This window comes from Mustela nigripes, chromosome 10, assembly GCF_022355385.1.
Source record: "Mustela nigripes isolate SB6536 chromosome 10, MUSNIG.SB6536, whole genome shotgun sequence".
Classification (NCBI taxonomy): Eukaryota; Metazoa; Chordata; class Mammalia; order Carnivora; family Mustelidae; genus Mustela; species Mustela nigripes.
In genome coordinates this window covers 66,080,597-66,098,024 of record NC_081566.1, presented here as the reverse complement: position 1 = coordinate 66,098,024, position 17,428 = coordinate 66,080,597, and the positions used below count along the sequence as shown (strand labels likewise).

The 17,428-nt window shown below is 61.9% G+C and overlaps 2 protein-coding genes and 1 long non-coding RNA gene across 9 annotated transcripts in view; 2 read left to right on the top strand and 1 right to left on the bottom strand.

Annotated features, from left to right (window-relative positions):
- Positions 1 to 352: 352 nt before the first annotated feature.
- On the bottom strand, positions 353 to 6,642 carry LOC132026273 (uncharacterized). Of its 3 annotated transcripts, XR_009406848.1 has the most exons (4): positions 6,214 to 6,642; positions 2,302 to 3,567; positions 1,107 to 1,208; positions 353 to 1,034 (listed from the first exon to the last, which is right to left on the bottom strand). It is a non-coding gene; the product is annotated as an uncharacterized LOC132026273 (long non-coding RNA). The 3 variants fall into 3 exon arrangements; XR_009406847.1 differs by lacking the exon at positions 1,107 to 1,208; XR_009406846.1 differs by lacking the exon at positions 353 to 1,034 and having other exon boundaries at positions 1,048 to 1,208.
- Positions 6,643 to 6,955: 313 nt separating this feature from the next.
- FDPS (farnesyl diphosphate synthase) lies at positions 6,956 to 14,924 on the top strand. Of its 4 annotated transcripts, XM_059413762.1 has the most exons (11): positions 7,033 to 7,060; positions 7,716 to 8,038; positions 8,119 to 8,281; positions 9,742 to 9,882; positions 12,640 to 12,720; positions 12,816 to 12,938; positions 13,148 to 13,236; positions 13,317 to 13,389; positions 13,983 to 14,060; positions 14,144 to 14,278; positions 14,670 to 14,924. In XM_059413762.1, the coding sequence occupies exons 2-11, from the start codon at positions 7,857 to 7,859 to the stop codon at positions 14,868 to 14,870; spliced, it is 1,266 nt and encodes a 421-aa protein (XP_059269745.1). In that variant the 5' UTR covers positions 7,033 to 7,060; positions 7,716 to 7,856; the 3' UTR covers positions 14,871 to 14,924. The 4 variants fall into 4 exon arrangements, with proteins under 4 accessions (XP_059269747.1, XP_059269745.1, XP_059269746.1 ...); XM_059413764.1 differs by lacking the exon at positions 7,716 to 8,038 and having other exon boundaries at positions 6,956 to 7,060; XM_059413763.1 differs by lacking the exon at positions 7,033 to 7,060 and having other exon boundaries at positions 7,089 to 7,754.
- Positions 14,925 to 15,133: 209 nt separating this feature from the next.
- Positions 15,134 to 17,428, top strand: part of RUSC1 (RUN and SH3 domain containing 1) — a 7,792-nt gene continuing 5,497 nt past the window's right edge. Inside the window, exons 1-2 of one of the 2 annotated variants that reach the window (XM_059413760.1) lie at positions 15,134 to 15,240; positions 15,892 to 17,305. In XM_059413760.1, coding sequence (XP_059269743.1) covers positions 15,976 to 17,305 — 1,330 coding nt within the window. In that variant the 5' untranslated portion in view covers positions 15,134 to 15,240; positions 15,892 to 15,975. Of the gene's footprint in view, positions 15,241 to 15,891; positions 17,312 to 17,428 lie in introns of both variants that reach the window. The other variant, XM_059413759.1, reaches the window with a different exon arrangement.

Below are 17,428 nucleotides of genomic sequence, written 5' to 3'. Positions count from 1 at the left end.
TTTTATTTTTATTTTTTTAGTTTTGTTTATTTGACAGAGATCACAAGTAGGCAGAGAGGCAGGCAGGGGTGGGGGGGCAGGCTCCCCGCTGAGCAAAGAGCCAGATGCAGGGCTGATCCCACCACCCTGGGATCATGACCTGAGCCACCCAGGCGTCCCTATTTATTGCTATTATTTTTAGTAATCTGTGTCCGATGTGGGGCTCAAACTCACAGCCCGTCGGAAATCAAGGGCCGCCTGCTGTACTGAGGCGTCAGGGCTTCCGGAAGCTTCCCTGTCAATGCAGGTGGTGGCTGGGTACGAACACCGCATTCTGTGACACCCCCCCCCCGCCCCCCGCCCCCATGGGCTTCTCGCATAGGAACGGAGGCCTTCCTTTGGGGCACCATTTCGATTCCCTGAAATCCGCGGTGGGAACTCTCACTTGCAGGAGAGGAAACTGCCCAGAGTCAGCGCCCAGGTCTCTTTTGGTGTTTTGAAAAATTGTAGTAAAATATCCGTAAGAAGAATCGGACTGTTTACCAGTTTTAGGCATATGGTTGAGTGGCTTCCAGTACATTCACCATGTTGGGCGACCACAATAGTAGTTCCAACATGGTTCTCTCCAACTCAACCAGAAACTGCGTCCCCATCCAGCGCGAAGTCCCTGCTCCCCCCGCCCCCCAGGCCCCAGTGACTGCCGTTCTGTCTTCTGTGTCCGTGGATTTGCGGACTCAGGACCTTGTGGAAGTGGAGTCACTCGCTGTCTCCTCGTGACTCACTTATGCCACTTGGCGAGTTTCCGCGGCTGCTCCAGACTGCAGCGTCTCTGCAGACGTCTCTTCTTCTTCGGACCCAATAATGCTCCATTGGGTCCGGGCCACACCTTGTTTATCCCTCTTTCTGGGAACCGGCCCTCTGTCTGTCTCCACCTTCCGGCTGTGGTGAGTGGCGCTGCATGGACGGGTGTGTGGGCCCATGGAACCTTCTGGAAAGGCCCGCCACCCTCCCCGCAGCTCTGGTCTTGCCTGTGGGGCCGGGCGGACAGCTCCACCCTAGGGAGAAGAGAGACGGTGGGAGAGCCTCACATGGGGACAGGGTCTGGAGAGGGGGTAGAGGGCACAAACCTGGTTTGTGGCTTGACCCCACCAATCCCAGAGTGCAGGCTGAAGGCCTCAGGAGGCCCTGCTCCTTCCCAGTCCTCCCCCACGAAGCCAGTCACGCTGGCCCTGGTGACGTGGGAAGCAAAAGACAGAAGGGAAATGATTAAATCTCACTGCCCTCGGCTCATTGACAAGGCCTTGAAACAGGGAAGAGTGACCTCCCTCTGGGGACTCAGCTGCCTTGCGCTGAACTTTGCTGAGGGCAAAGGCAACCTTAGCCCAACTGCCTGGACCTTGTAAGTCCGCGGTAACATACCCGAGATTCCTCTGGAAACCTCCGCTACCGCTCCCCGCCGAACCCTCCCTAACCTTCTCCCGGCTCGGACGCCTGATGCCTCCCGTGCAGCTTTCTGCCCGCGGGGCCTGTCCCTGTGATTTCATAACACTACCTTTTTGCACCAAAGACATCTCAAGAATTTTCTTGCCTGGGGGCTTCGAACCCTAACAGTCTCTCCTGCATCACCCCATGTTTCTCAAACAAGGAAAAAAGCCTCCACCGGAGAGGGGGCTGCTCTGAGCTCCCTCCATGAACAGAGGGCGCCGTTGCCCCTGTGGGCCCTGTGGCTCCCTCGCTTCTGTCCGGGCACCGCTCCTGGTGAGGCCTTCCGGGAGCACCCATGGAGCACAGCTTCCATGTGCTTTGCTGTCCTGTCCAGCTCAGCTTTTTTTATTTTTTATTTTTTTAAAGACTTAGTTATTTATTTGACAGAGAGACAGCGAGAGAGGGGACACAAGCAGGGGCAGAGGGGGAGGGAGAAGCAGGCTTCCCGCTGAGCAGGGAGCCCGTGGGGCTGGATCCCAGGACCTCATGACCTAAGCCAAAGGCAGATGCCTAGTGACCGAGGTGCCCCCAGGTGCTCCCCTCACCCAGCTTTTATACACCGGACTTATTCCCTGCACCCTCCCCCCGCACCTAGAAAGTCAGTTCCAGAATTAGGCATTTTGTTTCTGTTGCCCACTGGTATATTCCTGGTGCCTGGTAGGGGATCAGTGAGTAACTTTGAACGGGGAGGGGCCCAGCTCTCGGGGCGACTCAGCTGGCTCCAGCCTCTTTCCAGATCTGCACCCCTCTCTCCTGTGCCTCGTACTGTGGCGGCGAGTCTGCGTCTTCTCCCTTCCTTACCTGCACCCCAACCCGCCCCAACTCCACCCGACTCACCTCAACTGTTTCTGAACCGCAGGGAGACTGGGAGCCTCTCGCTATCCACAGCTCACTCGGTCACCAAAATCTGTAGATTCCAGATGTTTTCCAAAGCCACGCCCTCTCCATCGCCACTGCTTCAGGCTGTGCCTTTGCATGTACAGTTTCCTGCACCTCGCCGCCCTTCCTCATCCCCCCTGTTCAGCGACATTCCTGTCCAGTCCCTTGGGTCTCACTCCCCTCTCCGTCATTACCGGGGCTTCTCTTGTCCTTCAGGTCGAATGGAAGATACTCACCGGCAGAGGTGTCCGGCTGGCTCGGGCGTAGAACTTGTGGCTTTTGATCTCGGGGTTGTGAGTTCAACCCCGCGTTGGGTAGAGAGCGTACTTTAAAAATGAATAAAACAAAATACTCATCGATAGCCACGAAAACCATCAAGTCTGGCACACAGAAGTGGGGCCACGGAGTGCCACAGCTCTGGTAGGAGGCAGGAGGAAGCGCACCGGGACAGATGCCGGAGCTCTTGGCGCCGCCCAGCGGGCCCGTCCGCAGGAAGCACAGGGAGTAGAGGAATCAGCTCACCACATGCGGACGCCCCAGCCAGACCCAGGACTCGGGCAGTTCTAGCAGCAAAAGACCCAGTTAATCAACAATGAAACAGCATGAAAACAGGGGGGAAGGAGCAACTGTTTGTTTAAAAACGGTTTAAGACACAGTCGACCGACCGAGTGCAGCGTGAGGCCCCGAATTAGATTCTGATCTGAACAAGCCAATCGCAAAATGCATTTTTAACCCCATCCAGGAAATCTGAATGCAGGTTGGCTATTACATGCTATTAAGCGTGTGATTCCTATTAAGGAATTACTGTTAATTTTGTGCCTTGTGTTTAAAAAAATTCCTTGTCCACTAGAGATGTGTCCTGAAGCGTCTGTGGTATTGCCTGTGGAGGCTTCACGGAAGCCCTCCCTGCCGAGGCGGAGTGTGCGGCTGCTGTGGGGGAAAGCAGGGTCGTGTGACAGAATGGGACGGTCGCGCCCAGTGCTGCCTCTGCACCAGCGTGGGGGGGACAGTTCTGGGCGTGTTCATGAGAATCGTTCTCTCCTTGGGGTGCCTGGGTGGCCCCATCAGCGGGACGTCCAGACTTGGCGTGTGCTCAGGTTGCGATCTCGCTGTCACAGGGCGAAGCCCGAGGGCTCCTGGCGAGTCGGAGGGCACTCCCTCCCTCTGCCTCTGCCCCTCCTCTGGCTCGTGCTCTCTCTCCTCCTCTCTCGAAGATAAATAAACCTTTAAGAAAGAGAGAATATTTCTCTACTTATCAAGATAAATTCCATCTAGGTTTCTTTTGGGGGCAGACCGTGTGCTTTCCTCTGGCCATGACAAAGGCCACGACAAAGCTGTGCTCCTGTCCTCGAGAAGCTCCAGGGGATGGAGAAGCCAGGTGAGGGCTCGGACCCCGCCGGTGTTCCGTGATCAGGGTGTGACTGGGGCAAGCTTGGAAGCCACAGGGAGCTGGAAAGGGTCGCCTGACCCAGTGAGGGGGGCACTCCTAGAGGATGACTTGTCTGGCCTCTGTATCAAGAGATCACAAAACACAACCGCTCCAAGCAGACCGCGGCCTAATGGTCTGGGGACATGGCCAAGAGCTGGCCTGGTGCATTCTCGCTGGAGTGCGGCTTCCACCATTTGAGGAAGAACACCCAGCACCAACCCAAGATACACACCATCTCCGTTCTAGGGAGGAGAAAAATGATGTTCAAGGAGTTTAGGTAATGAACCCCAACTACACAGCCAATAAGGAGTTCAACCAGAGTTTGAACCCACGATTGTTTGCCCGCAAAGGTGCATTCTTCCCCTAAGTGCTGGAGGCTTCTCCTGACCAGGAGAGGGGATGGCTCTGAGCCGTCGGGGACCTGGGTGTGTAGGAGGCCGCGGCCTAATGTGCTGCCCAGTGTGTCCCAATGAGGATTAGTTCTGGTGTAGAAGAGCCCAGGGGCTCTCATCCTAGCCAGGCTGGGTCCAGCCCATCCCAGACTCATTGTGTCCCATAGCGAAGGTCAGTTCTAGGAGGTCCCAGGCTGGGAATGAGGAAGTGAGGGTGCTTTAGTTCTGAGACACATGGCCTCCCCATCTCTTGATTCCCTCCCCCCATTTCCTGAAGCTGGAGTTTTCAAAGAGAGTGGATTAAGAATTCCTTGGGGGGCGCCTGGGTGGCTCAGTCGGTTAAGTGTCTGCCTTTGGCTCAGGTCATGATCCCAGGGTCCTGGGATTGGGGATGGGGCCCCTCCTCTGGCTCCCTGCTCAGTGAGCCTACTTCTCCCTGTTTCTCTGGCTGCTACTCCCCCTGCTGTACTCTCTCTCTCTCTGTCAAATAAATAAATAAAATCTTAAAAAAATAGTAATTCTTGGGCACCTGGGTGGCTCAGTGGGTTAAGCCACTGCCTTTGGTTCTGGTCACGATCCTGGTGACCAGATCCCACATCAGGCTCTCTGCTCAGCGGGGAGCCTGCTTCCTCCTCTCTCTGCCTGTCTCTCTGCCTACTTGTGATCTCTTGTCTGTCAAATAAATAAATAAAATCTTTTTAAAAAATCTTCAAAAAACCCACCATTCAAGACAAGGTCTGAAGGCTTATCTCTATGTTTTCTTCTAAGATTTTTTTTATGGTTTTAGCTTCTTTATATAGATTTTAATCCATTCTGAGTTAATTTTTGCATATGGTGTGAGGTAGGAGTCCAACTTCATTCTTTTGCCTGAGGAAAGACAGTTGGGTTTACCTGGTGCCATTTTTGAAGAGACTGTCCTTTCCCCATTTAGTGGACTTGGTGCCTCTGCAAGAAACCTGTTGGTGGTGGCGCCTGGGTGGCTCACAGGGGTGGGCATCTGCCTCTGGCTCCTGTCATGGTCTCCAGGGCCTGGGACCCAGCCCACATCAGGCTTCCGGCTGGCTCAGCGGGGAGCCTGCTTCTCCCTCTCCCTCTGCCTCTCCCCCTGCTTGTGTGCTCCATCTCTCTCTCAAATGAATAAATAAAATCCTAAAACAAACCAACCTACCTACTGGTCACAGATGTTTATTTCTGGACTCTCAATTCTGTTTCCTTGGTCAGTAGGTCTGTCCTTATGCCAGGACTACATTGTTTTGATTATCATAATCGTGTAGTACATATTGAAACTGGGAAGTGTGAGTTTATCCAGATTATTATATTTATTATTTTTTATTTATTTTATTTTATTATTTTTTAAAGATTCTATTTATTTATTTGACAGACAGAGATCAAAAGTGGGCAGAGAGGCAAGCAGAGAGAGAGGAGGTAGCAGGCTCCCCGCTGAGCAGAGAGCCTGATGTGGGGCTCGATCCTAGGAACCTGGGATCATGACCTGTGCTGAAGGCAGAGGCCCTAACCCACTGAGCCACCCAGGCGCCCCTATCCAGATTATTTTAGCCATCCAGGGTCCCTTTCTAACCGCCTACGCATTGGCAGATTGTCTTTCCATAGCTGCAGAAGAATCCGTTGGAATTTTGACAGGGATTGTGTTGAATCTGTAGATTGCTTTGCGTGACATCTTAACAATATTAAGTCTTTGCTCCAGGAATACGGCTGTTTTCCATTTGTTTCGGTGTTCTTTAGTCTTTGTCAGCAGTGTTTTGTAGTTTTCAATGCATAAATTGGTTAACTTTTGTTCTTAAGTATTTACTTATTTATAGATTTTATTTACTTATTTGACAGAGACCACAAGCAGGCAGAGAGGCAGGCAGAGGGGCTGAGCAGAGAGCCCGACGCGGGGCTCGCTCCCAGGGCCCTGAGGCCGCGAGCTGGGCGGAAGGCAGGCGCCGTGTCCCGCCGTTTCAGACGCGGCGCTTTCTTCGTCCCCCCCCCCCCCCCCCCCGAGGCTGCCCGTCGCTGGGTTCGGCCCGTCGGGGCTGTGCTCGGCACCTGCTGCGCGGTCGGCGCCGGTCGTCCCCGCGGATGTTCCGTAGCTGCGGCCCCAGCCGCTCCGAAGTGGGCTGCGGGCTGCGCGCGTCAGTCCGGCCCCGCAGCGCCGACCGCACCTGCGCGGGGCTGCGGCGGAGCGGCGGGCGCGCGGACACCCCGCACAGCACTTCTGCTCCCGTCGACGACTCGGGTGGTTTGCGGTCCGGGGCCCCTTCTCAGGCGGTGGCGTCCCGCGTCTGCGCGGGAGCCGGTGAGGCTGCGGGCCCCGGCCCCGGCCCCGCTTCTCGGGCCCCGCGAGCGCTCGGAGCAGCCGGTCCCGGGCGCTGCCCTCGTGGAGCAGGCGGGGACAGTCCGCGGAGGGCCGGAGACAGCGAGCGGTCCGCCCGCGGCGCAGCCGGTCCCGCCGCAGCCCTGCCGCCGCAGCCCTGCCCGCCGCAGCCCTGCCCGCCGCAGCCCTGCCCGCCGCCCGGCCGCGCGCGGAGACACCGACCACTACTGCGCGCAGGGGGCGGCGGCCGCAGCCCGAACCGCACCCCCGCTCCAGCCTCCGCGGCCGGCCCCACCCGCCCGGGACGCAGCCCTGCCATTGGCTGTCCTTCCCAGGGCCCCATGCTCACACGAGGGGAAGCAGCCAATCAGCGCGGCTCGTCTCCGCCCAGTCGGCCCGCGAGAGATCGTGTGGTCCTGTCCCTCCCGCGGCATTCCGGGAATTGTAGTCTGGTGAGGCTTTTCCGTCCGGAGGGAAGGGAGCTCGGGAACTACCGGACCCAGAGGGCCGCGCGCCGAGCCGAGCGGCTTTCCCGAGTTCCCGGCTAGGACTGGACCCAAAGGCGGCATCCAGGAGCAGGTGAGAGAGGTCTGCGGCTGCGACTGGGGCGGCGGTGGGAGCCTCAGCCCCGCTTCCGTGGCCCGACCGCGGGGCCAGGAGGTCCCCGTGTCGGCGGCCGGTGGCCCGACCTGCCGGCGTTCCGGCTGTGTGCGGCCTCAGCCTCCCCGGCCGCCCCGTGTTGCTCCGAGGCTGGCCGAGCGGTCCCAGCGCTGCCTGTGCGGCTCGGGGCGCCCAGTCCCCGAGCCCGGGACCTCGTGTCCGTGGTCCCCCGCTTCCGGCGCAGTTCTCCTCCTCTTGGGGTGTCCCCGAGCCTGCACAGCCCTTTCCCCGCCTAGCGGGGGGACCCGGGTTCTAGACTTGGCGCCGCTGCCCGCGGGTCTTCTGCGTGCTGGAGCCTCAGCTGGCCCCGGTCAAGCAGGGCGCTGCCCGGGCGCTCGCGGCCCTCGTCCTCCGGAGCTCTAGTGCGGACTGCTCCGGCTGTGCCCCAGGGCTTGGGGGAGGAAGCCGAGAGGGGGCGATTCCGGAGGCTCGCTGCAGGGGTCGGCGCTGGAGGGGACGGTTAGGTGGCACCGAGTTGCTTCACGTGCGCGCTGGGTGAAGTGCGACCCGCTGACTGTCGGTCACCGGATGCCTTTTGCTCCCTGCATTTCCTTCTCTCTGGAAATGCCCTCAGGCCCAGCTCAGCAGAGAGCGCGGCGTTCTGGGCCCAGAGGTAAAAGAGTGGTGGGGATGACCTGAGGAGCCGCGGCCGTGCATCTGCTTTTGGTGCTTGCCCTGCAGGGAGTGCTCGGTGCCTCCTCCCTATGCCACCCCCATGAAGCCCCTGTCCCGCTGGCTGAGATCTGTGGGCGTCTTCTTGCTGCCAGCCCCCTGCTGGGTGCCCCGGGAGAGGTGGCTGGGTCCCCTTCGGCGTCCCTCCCTGGTGCGCGGGTGCCCAGTCCTGGGGGCCTGGCATGGTGCCCGCTGCTGGTGCCAAGCGTGGACAGAGGAGCCTCGGTGAGTGTGTTGGGGGGTGAGGGGCCTCAGGGAGGGAAGCAGCTGCTCAGGTGTCTGACTTGGCTTTCCTCTCTCCACAGAGCACTTTACTTCTCCCTCACAATGAACGGAGACCAGAAATCGGACCCTTACGCCCAGGCAAAGCAGGACTTCATCCAGCACTTCGCCGAGATTGTCAGGGTGCTGACCGAGGATGGCGTGGGCCACCCAGAGACGGGAGATGCCATTGCCCGGCTCAAGGAGGTGAAGGATTGGTGACTTCAGAGACAATCTGGGGTTCGCTCTGTAGATGTGTGGGATCCAGCTGTGGCTCTTGGGGGATCTTGGGCCCTGGGGTGAGAGGAGGGGCGGCTTTTACCTGAGTGACTCTGGGTCTCTTCTGGAGGGGGCAGGGCGGGAGCAGGGACCCTCACGCAGCCCGTCCGCCCTGCTCGTGGTTCAGGTGAGCCATCCAGACTGCGTTCTCTGCGGTGGAGGCCCCTGGGGTGCCTGCTAAGTCTTGGGTTTTGTTGAGAAAGGGAATTAGGGGTCCAGGAGTTCTCAGGTGCCACTTGTCCGGGACCTGGAAAGAAGGCAGCCCGAGGAGCTTCCGGGGAAGCTGGGCATCACCAGAAACCCTCCTCCGGGGCGCCTGGGTGGCTCAGTCAGATAAGCTTCCGACTCTTATTTTCTGGTCAGGTCACGAACTCATGGGTTATGAGATCAGGCCCTGTGTCGGGCTCTGCACTCTGTGGAGTCTGCATAAATAAGACTTTGTCTCCTTCCTCTGTTCCTCCCACTAAAGTAAATAAGTAATCAAAAAAAGAGAAGAAACGAGATGAAACCTCTACTCCAGGGCAGGAAGTTCGGCTGGTATATTTGAGCTGCCTAATTGTTTTTATTCTTTTAGGGTATCTAGTAATTCTTTTTATAAATACTGTCTCATTTGTTTGAGGAGAACCAAGAAGAAGGTTTGCCTACACGGGGATGAGGATTAGAAGGGAGGTTTTCCCACTGGAGCGGGGTGGGGGGGTGGGAGGGTGGGGGGAACAGCAGGGCAGCAGAAGGCAAAAAGAGAGCTCCCAGCAGGAGGCAATAGGCCTGGGTCCCCTCCCCCTCCTGAGCGCACTTCCGGCCAACTTTGGGAGCCTGATCTTTCCTCCAGTGAGATAGGCTTTCAGTTTGCTGATGGTTTGAACAGTGGGGAGTGGGGGGTGGCAGGGAAGTCTAGGAGAGGTGGGGATGGGGCTGGAAGCTGGGAAGCAGAGACTGGAACGTACCAGCCATTGTAATGGCATGTATAGAGGTTTCCCTGCGTTCGAGCCCTGTTGTGGGCTCGGGAGCAGATTCTACTGTGCAGCATGGAGCCTTACCACTTACTGAGGAACGGGGTGCCAGGTTGGCTTAATCAGTCGAGCGTGTGACTCTTGATCTCAGGGTCGTGAGTTCAAGCCCCGTGTTGAGTGTGGAGCCTTCTTAAAAGGAAACAAATGTCCTGAGGAAGACCAGGCAAAGAGAGCCCAGGCATGAGGGGGACCCTTCCAGCTGTGCTCCGGGATTTGGAGATGGCAGCCAAGGCACAATTCCAGAGGCTCTGGGAGGAGGAATGGGGCCTGAGGAGGTTAAAATCCAGTCTGGGTTGGAAGTGGGAGAGGGCTGGGAGACGTCTTAAGAGGGGGCGCCCTGCGGAACCTGCTGTCTTGTCCCTCTGCCTTCGCCCCCAGGTCTTGGAGTACAATGCGACTGGGGGCAAGTACCATCGGGGCTTGACGGTGCTGATAGCATTTCGGGAGCTGGTGGAGCCCAGCAAGCAGGACGCCGAGAGCCTTGGGCGGGCCCTGACCGTGGGCTGGTGTGTGGAGCTGGTAAGGGGCGGGGACGGCAGGAGACGCGGGGGGGGGGGGGGGGGGGCTTGCCGGGGTGGGAGCTGTCCTTGGGGGGAAGGGGAGGGATGAGTTTGAGATGAATTTCTCCATGTGTTTCTGGGCATTAGTAGTCAGATTTAGCCATGATTCACTCTAAGGGTTAACAAACGCGGGGACCCCTTTGCCCGTGGGAGCGCTTTTCATCTACAGACTGAGCCCGCTGTGGGCCGGGGCCTTGGAACCGGGCATAAAGGTGTCCGTTCTTCCCTCTGAGCGAGGACAGCCGTCAGCGGGACATAGTTCTTCCAGGGGCAGTTCTGAAGCAGAGACGGAAGGCTTGCAGCCCACCGGCTGTTTCCTGAAGCAAAGTGCTCTACACTTAAGGAGAGGCGCATAAACACCCAGATTTCTAGCATCGCTTGGAAAATTTCTACATTTGCGTCCAGGGTCCCTCGCGGCATCAGCGGCTGGTGGTGAAGCCCAGCCCGGCCGGCGGGCACATGCGCCCGTGTGGCTCGCTGTCCGTTTGGCTCCAGTCCCCGTGTGTCCTTGTCTCCTGTACCCAGCTCGTTTGCCCCTGAGGAGGGGTACGGTTTCCTTGCTAGCCTGAGAGCTTCATTAATGGCCAGGAGCCCCGAGGAGGGCGGCAGTGGGGTCGGAAGGGAAGGCACTCAGGACCTGGCGTGTGGAAAGGGGCAGCTACCTCGGGGGGCTGTGATGTGCTTGGGGCCAACCACACCGCCTCCTCCGCCGAGGCAGCGCGGGTGGAACTGTCAGAGCTGTGGAGCCTGGAACTGAGATGGGGTTGGGGAGGAGGGATCTGCCTCCAAGGAGGGAAAGGGACCGTGGCGTCACTGTGGGACTGGGCGCTGGGGACCAAGGAGCCTGTACACACTGCGGGGCAAGGCAGGGAGGCTGGGCGGGTCTGGGCAGAACAGAGGAGCAGAGCTGTGGGGTCAGGGCGGGTCACCTGGTAGACAGAGGACACGGCTGAGTCAGAGCTGAGCACAAGCTGCTCCCCGGGGAGTAGCGGGGGGCGGGGAGTGGGGTGACACGCGACCAAGGCCGGCACCTGCCAGGACGCCGTTGTTTTCGCTTGGGGGACTTCTGTGACAATTTCCGCTTTGATCTTCTCCTCCTGCCTCGTGTCCTCCAGTCTGTTTCAGCCGTCACCTCCTAGGAGTGAGGACATTTGCCCCCCTCAGCACCGTGCCCTGGTCACATCTGTCTCAGTTCACTCGGGTCACCCCAACGAAAGACTGCACACCGGGTAGCATAGAAAGAACAGAGCTTTATTTTGTCGACTTCTGGAAGCTGGAAGTCAAAGACCAAGGCCCCGTTGTGGTTGGCGGGCCCCCCTCCTGGCTCAGCAGCCCCTGCCCGCCGCAGCCTCTTGTGGGGAAGGGGCTGGGCAGCTCGTCTCTGATGGTTAGGGTTTCAGCGTGTGCATCGGGGGGACACGTTCAGATCCCAGTAACAGTGATAGTGTCTAGTGCATAGTCCGTATTTACATATTCCTGACTCTCCCCAGAATGTCTGTTCTAGGTTTTTCTGTTTCGTTTGTAAGCATCTAAGATCGTATCAAGAGTACCGTGTTGGGCGGTTGTCGGTTCTTCAGGCTTTAATCTTCGGAACAGGCCCTTCACCGCAACTGATACTGCGGATCGATTTCTCTTTTAATTGACCGCTGGTCCCCTAATAAAGAGGAAGTGCATTTGGGTTAAGAACCACTGCTGTGGGGCAGAGGGGCATGAGGGAGGCTGTGCAGTGATCCCTTTAAAGAACATCTTGGTTGAAAGCAGGTGGGGGAGGCAGGGGCCTGTGGCCTCAGGGGCCCCAAGTCAGAGCCCCATAAATACACACGCCTCCCGCGTGGAAAGCCCGAGTGCGGCCAGAGATACGGGCGCAGATTGGCGCCTCCTTCCTCAAGGGGTCACCTGGGGCAAGAGCCGTGGCCGCCGCAGGATGCGGCACACTGAGCGTGCTGGAGGCCACGGGCAGTGTCGGGGAATCCGAGCGAGGCAGACCCACAGGCCCACACAGCAGGACGGAGCCAAGGTTTAAAACCACGTCCTGAGAAGCTGTTTTGAAAGGCTTGGAAGGTGTAGCCTGAACGCGGGATGTCTGGGGTACGTGAGTGTCGCATTCGTTAGGTGTTTAGGACACACTGGCTCTGGGGCGAGCGCCGTGCTCGGCCCCCAGGAGGGCACACGTCCGGCCTCCAGGGACCAAACAACCTGCTAGGAAAACCAGCTCGTCCTGGGCCTCCGAGGCCGGCCGGTGCCCAGAGGAGAGGCTCTTGGCTGCCGCTGGCGAGGTTACACGTCGGAGACCCGCAGACAAACGCGGCCGAGGGAGGCTGCGGCTCTGGCCTGTCGGTCCCCGGAAGTGTGGCTTTGTCCTGTGTGAGCGGAGGGCCTGGGGACGACATGCGTCGGGCCTCCTTTCCTTGCAGAAGTCCGTGGAAGGCACCACGGGGAGGGGGCATAAGCACTCGCTCGGGTTCTTGGCGAGAGAAGCCCGCAGGATGCGACACCTGGGCCTCCCGTGACCAGGGCTGCTCACGAGGTGATGGGTGAGACCCGCCGGCATCTCCCGAGTCGTCGCTGGGAAGCCTGAACAGCGAGGTCCTAGAATCTCCCTGGGCCCCACAGCACAGCACAGCGGGCCTCGCTCTCCTCGGCCCGACCACCCTTCCTCGCTCAGCGCTGGGCAGCGGCGACAGCCCCGCGGCTGAGTCCCATGTGCCTTCTGCAGCTGCAGGCCTTCTTGCTGGTGTGCGACGACATCATGGATTCGTCCCTCACCCGGCGCGGGCAGATCTGCTGGTATCAGAAGGTAGAGCGGGCCAGGCCTCGGGGGGCATCACCGCACGTGGAGCTGTTCCGCATGGCCAGGGACTCACGGCTTGTTTGCCTCCGTGTCCCCGCCAGCCGGGCATCGGTTTGGACGCCATCAACGACGCCCTGCTCCTGGAGGCGTGTGTCTACCGCCTGCTCAAGCTCTGCTGCCGGCAGCAGCCCTATTACCTGAACCTGCTGGAACTTTTCCTCCAGGTGCGGCGCAGGCCCGGGCTCTGGGCCAGGCTGTCCGCAGCTGGCACGGCCTCGGGGGTTTCGGGGTCGGGGGTGTCACCGGGTTCGCCTGGAAGGGAACAGAGCTGGGCAGCGCTGTCTCGGCCTGTGGCGTGGGCTGGGGGCCCTGCCTTTCAGGGTTTCCGGCCCCAGAGAAAGCCCAGCTCAGGGGCCATCTCCCTCCTCCTCAGAGTTCCTATCAGACTGAGATCGGACAGACTCTGGACCTCATCACAGCCCCCCAGGGCAACGTGGATCTTGGCAGATTCACCGAGAAGAGGTGAGGGAGGGGACTGGGCGGTGAGGGAGGCTGTGCCGTGCGCTTTCCTTCTGAGGACTTGACCTTCTCCCCCTACTCAGGTACAAATCTATTGTCAAGTATAAGACCGCTTTCTACTCGTTCTACCTCCCTGTGGCTGCCGCCATGTACATGGTGAGTGAGCCTCACCCCTTGCTGCTCACCGATGGGGCTTTTGGACAGACGGCACAAAGCAGACGACTTCGGGCAATCTGCTGTCTGGCCTGTGACCCCGGGCAAGTCACCGAAGGTCTGAAGGGGTCTGTGCGATGATGGAGTCCCCTCAAGATTTTTGTGAAGGCCAGCGGAGGCCGGGATATGCGAGGGGTCCGCCCGCCTTGGGGGAGCACAACGCCCTCCATCTGGTCGGGATGGGGGAGGTTTCACACTGAGCCGAAGAAGACCGGGTGCAAAGGCCGGTGGCCGGACGGCCTGCTCGCCGCGGCCTCTCTTCTCCAAGTTCCCATTCGGTCCAGGCAGGAGCAGGAAGAGACTGAGTTGGGCTGGGCAGGCGCCAGCCTCCCGACTGAGGGCACACACCGGGGGGCCTCGCTGGAAGAGGCGCCCTAGAGGTCGGAGCACCAAGAAAGAGGTCCTCGGGCCGAAGCCAGGGCCGTCTAAACAGAGAGGGGAGGGGATGTGGGGGCCCGTATTGGGGGCCCCGGGAGATGCCGCAAGGAAAGCGGAGGCCCCCGGTGCGTGGCTTACTGGTTCCGTTTTCGCCGTAGGCGGGCATCGATGGTGAGAAGGAGCACGCGGACGCCAAGGAGATCCTGCTGCAGATGGGCGAGTTCTTCCAGATCCAGGTGGGAAGGCCGGGGCTGGGCGGCAGTGGCTCCGGCGCCCTGCGTGGGGCCTCTTCACATGTCCTCCTCTGCCCCCTGCCCAGGACGATTACCTCGACCTCTTTGGGGACCCCGCTGTGACGGGCAAGGTCGGCACGGACATCCAGGACAACAAATGCAGCTGGCTGGTGGTTCAGTGTCTGCAGCGGGCGTCCCCGGAACAGCGCCGGCTGCTGCAGGTTCCTGTGCGGCCGCGACCCCAGAGCTCCCAGGAAGGGACAGAGCAAGGATTCTCCAGGGGGTGGTGGTGACTGTGCAGCCCAGGGGACGCGACATCAGCACACGTTCTCTGTCCCGTGCTGTGGGCATCTTCAGTGGGTAGAGGCCAGATAAGGCCCCCGACAGCGCCCCCTTCCCCTTGCACACAGCAGCCTCCAGCGTTTGGAGGCAGCCCGGGCCCTGGTGGTGCCGCGGTGGAGGAAACAGGCCCGAGCTGCTCTCTGAGGGTTTGCCGGCCGCAGAGGACAAGACCGCAGGCGCTCCAGAGCCCTGGACGGCAGAGGCCGGAATGTGTGGTTGAGGGGCCTTGCGGGGGTGCTAAGCCCTTTCCCCGCCTCCCGCCCCTTCCAGGAGAACTACGGGCGGAAGGAGGCCGAGAAGGTGGCCTGGGTGAAGGCGCTGTACGAGGAGCTGGACCTGCCCGCCGTGTTCGCGCAGTACGAGGAGGACAGCTACGCCCGCCTCATGGGCCTCATCGAGCGGTACGCGTCGACCCTGCCGCGGACCATCTTCCTGGGGCTGGCGCGCAAGATCTACAAGAGGACGAAGTGACCTGGACGCTGCGCGGGCGGGGCGGGGCGGCTCTCAATAAATGATCGAAGCTTCTGGTGGTTCTTCTGCGCCTGCTTCTGGCAGCCCCGGCAGGGGTAGGGGGCGGCCGGGACCCCCGGGGGCTGGCCTCGCGGGCCCGTCAGCAGCGGAAGCGTCAGGCCTCGACGCCGCGCGTCGGACTAGGTGGGGGACACGCGCACGACGTCAGGCGATGGGGGCTGGGCCCAGGCCCCGCCCCGCCTCTGCGTGAAGGGGCGCGGCTGCGCGGCGCCCGCGGGTTGTCCTAGCGCCCCCCTTCCAGTCGGTGCGGTCTGGCGGGGACCTTGGGAGTCGTGGAGGAGCCCAGCTGCGGCGGCTGCGGAGGACCCTGGTGAGGGGGGGGCTCGGCGGTGGGTGTGGATGGAGCCTCGGGGCCCGCGGGGGTGCGGGAGACGGGAGCGGGAGCACTGCACGGAGGAGGAGTGGGGCGGCGCCCGGGGGACGGAGACGGGCGCCGAGAGAACGGGCAGGCGCGGGGTCCGAGCAGAGCGGCACCGAGGCCGCGGGGGTCGGCGGGCCCACCTCTCCGCGCAGCGGACTCGGTCTCTGTCCCCACGCCCGCCCCTTGCCCGCATTAGCCAGCCAGCCGCGCCTCCCCCCACCCCGTTAACGGGCATCTGGGCGGCGCCTGCCTCGGCCCCTTCCCCTGGGAGTGAAGGGCAGGGTGGGGAAATGGGGGGGGGGCGGTGCAGGGCCAGACTGCCGCAGAGAGGATCCGGGGCTCCATTCTGGGCCCCATCCTTTTCCAAGCCCCCGCTCCTCCACGGAGATCCAGAGCGCAGCCGCATTCTCTGACCCGCCCCAGTCCCGGGGGGCTCCCTCCGGCTCCACCTGCAAATACTGCAGTGTGGACGTTTGCGTCTCATTGAAACACTGTCCAAAGCGGCCGGCGCCTTTCACGCCTGCTGCAGCGGGCCGTCCCCTCGGTGTCCTTCTGGCGGCCCGCGTCCTCTCCGGCTGGGCATCACTCTCCGTCCTCCAGGTCTGCATCTGCGGTTGCCAGGTAGGCGGGTGAGAGGCCCGACTTCCCGGATTCTCCAGAGGCCGCCCCGTCGCCGCCGGCACGATGCTGTCCCCTCAGAGGGCTTTACTCTGCAACCTCAACCACATCCACCTCCAGCACGTCTCCCTGGGCCTGCACCTGTCCCGCCGTCCGGAGCTGCGGGAGGGGCCCTTGAGCACACCCCCTCCCCCCGGGGACACCGGGGGCAAGGAGAGCCGGGGGCCCTGCAGCGGGGCCCTGGTGGACGCCAATTCCAACAGCCCCGCGGTGCCCTGCCGATGCTGCCAGGAGCACGGGCCGGGCTTAGAAAACCGGCAGGACCCAGCCCGGGAGGAAGAGGGGGCCGCCTCCCCCTCGGACCCGGGCTGCTCCTCCTCTCTCAGCTCCTGCTCAGATCTTAGTCCCGACGAGTCCCCCATCTCGGTGTACTCGCGGGGCCTCCCGGGCGACGAGGATGTCCACCCTCAGCCCAGCATCGTCCCCCTGGAGCAGGGCTCCCCGCTGGGCTCCGTCGGCCCCGGAGCCTGCTCTCCGGACAGCTTCTGCTGCTCGCCCGATTCCTGCTCGGGAGCTTCCTCCCCACCCGGCCCCGGCTTGGACTCCAACTGCAACGCCCTGACCACCTGCCAGGAGCCCCCTTCCCCAGGCCCGGAGGAGGAGGACGACGGTGGGGAGCTGGACCTCCCTGCCTCCGAGCTCCCCGAGGCGGATGATGACGGGAAAGCCGACGCTGGGAAAACCGAGCCCAGCTGGAAGATCAACCCCATTTGGAAGATCGACACGGAGGCGCCGGGCGCGGGCTGGAAAGCCGCGGAGAGCAGTGACTCCGGCTGCAGCATCGCTGGGGACTCGCGACCCGCACAACTCGACTCGGGGTGGGCAGGCCGCACGGCCGTGACTGATGGCAGCTCCAGGACCGACGCGGGGTGGCGGAGTGACGTCAGCGAGGAGCCGGCGGCCCACCGGACAATCACGTCCTTCCACGAGCTGGCCCAGAAGCGCAGGCGAGGCCCGGGGCTGCCCCTGGCGCCGCAGGTCAAGAAGGACCGCAGCGACTGGCTCATCGTCTTCTCGCCCGACAGCGAGCTGCCCCCCAGCGGCTCGCTCGGCGGCTGCCCCGCGCCGCCCCGGGAAGTCACCACCTTCAAGGAGCTCCGCTCCCGCAGCCGGGCCCCGCCCCCGCCAGTGCCGCCCCGGGACCCCCCGGCCGGCTGGGCCTTGGTGCCGCCCCGGCCCCCGCCCCCGCCCGTGCCGCCGCGGAGGAGGAAGAACCGTCCGGGGCTGCAGCCCATCGCCGAGCGGCCGCCCGAGGAGGGCAGGGCGGGAAGCCCCGCGGCTGGCCAGGAGGCCCCCGCCGCCCGGGAGCCGGAGGAGCCGGGCGCGCAGGCCGGCCGTGCGGGTAAGCGGCCGCGGGGAACGGCGGGGCGGGGAGGGGCCGGGCTGCGGCCCCGCCCCCCCCGTCTCCGCCCCCCCCCCCCCCCACCCCCCCCCCCGCCGCCCCCCCCCCCCCACCCCG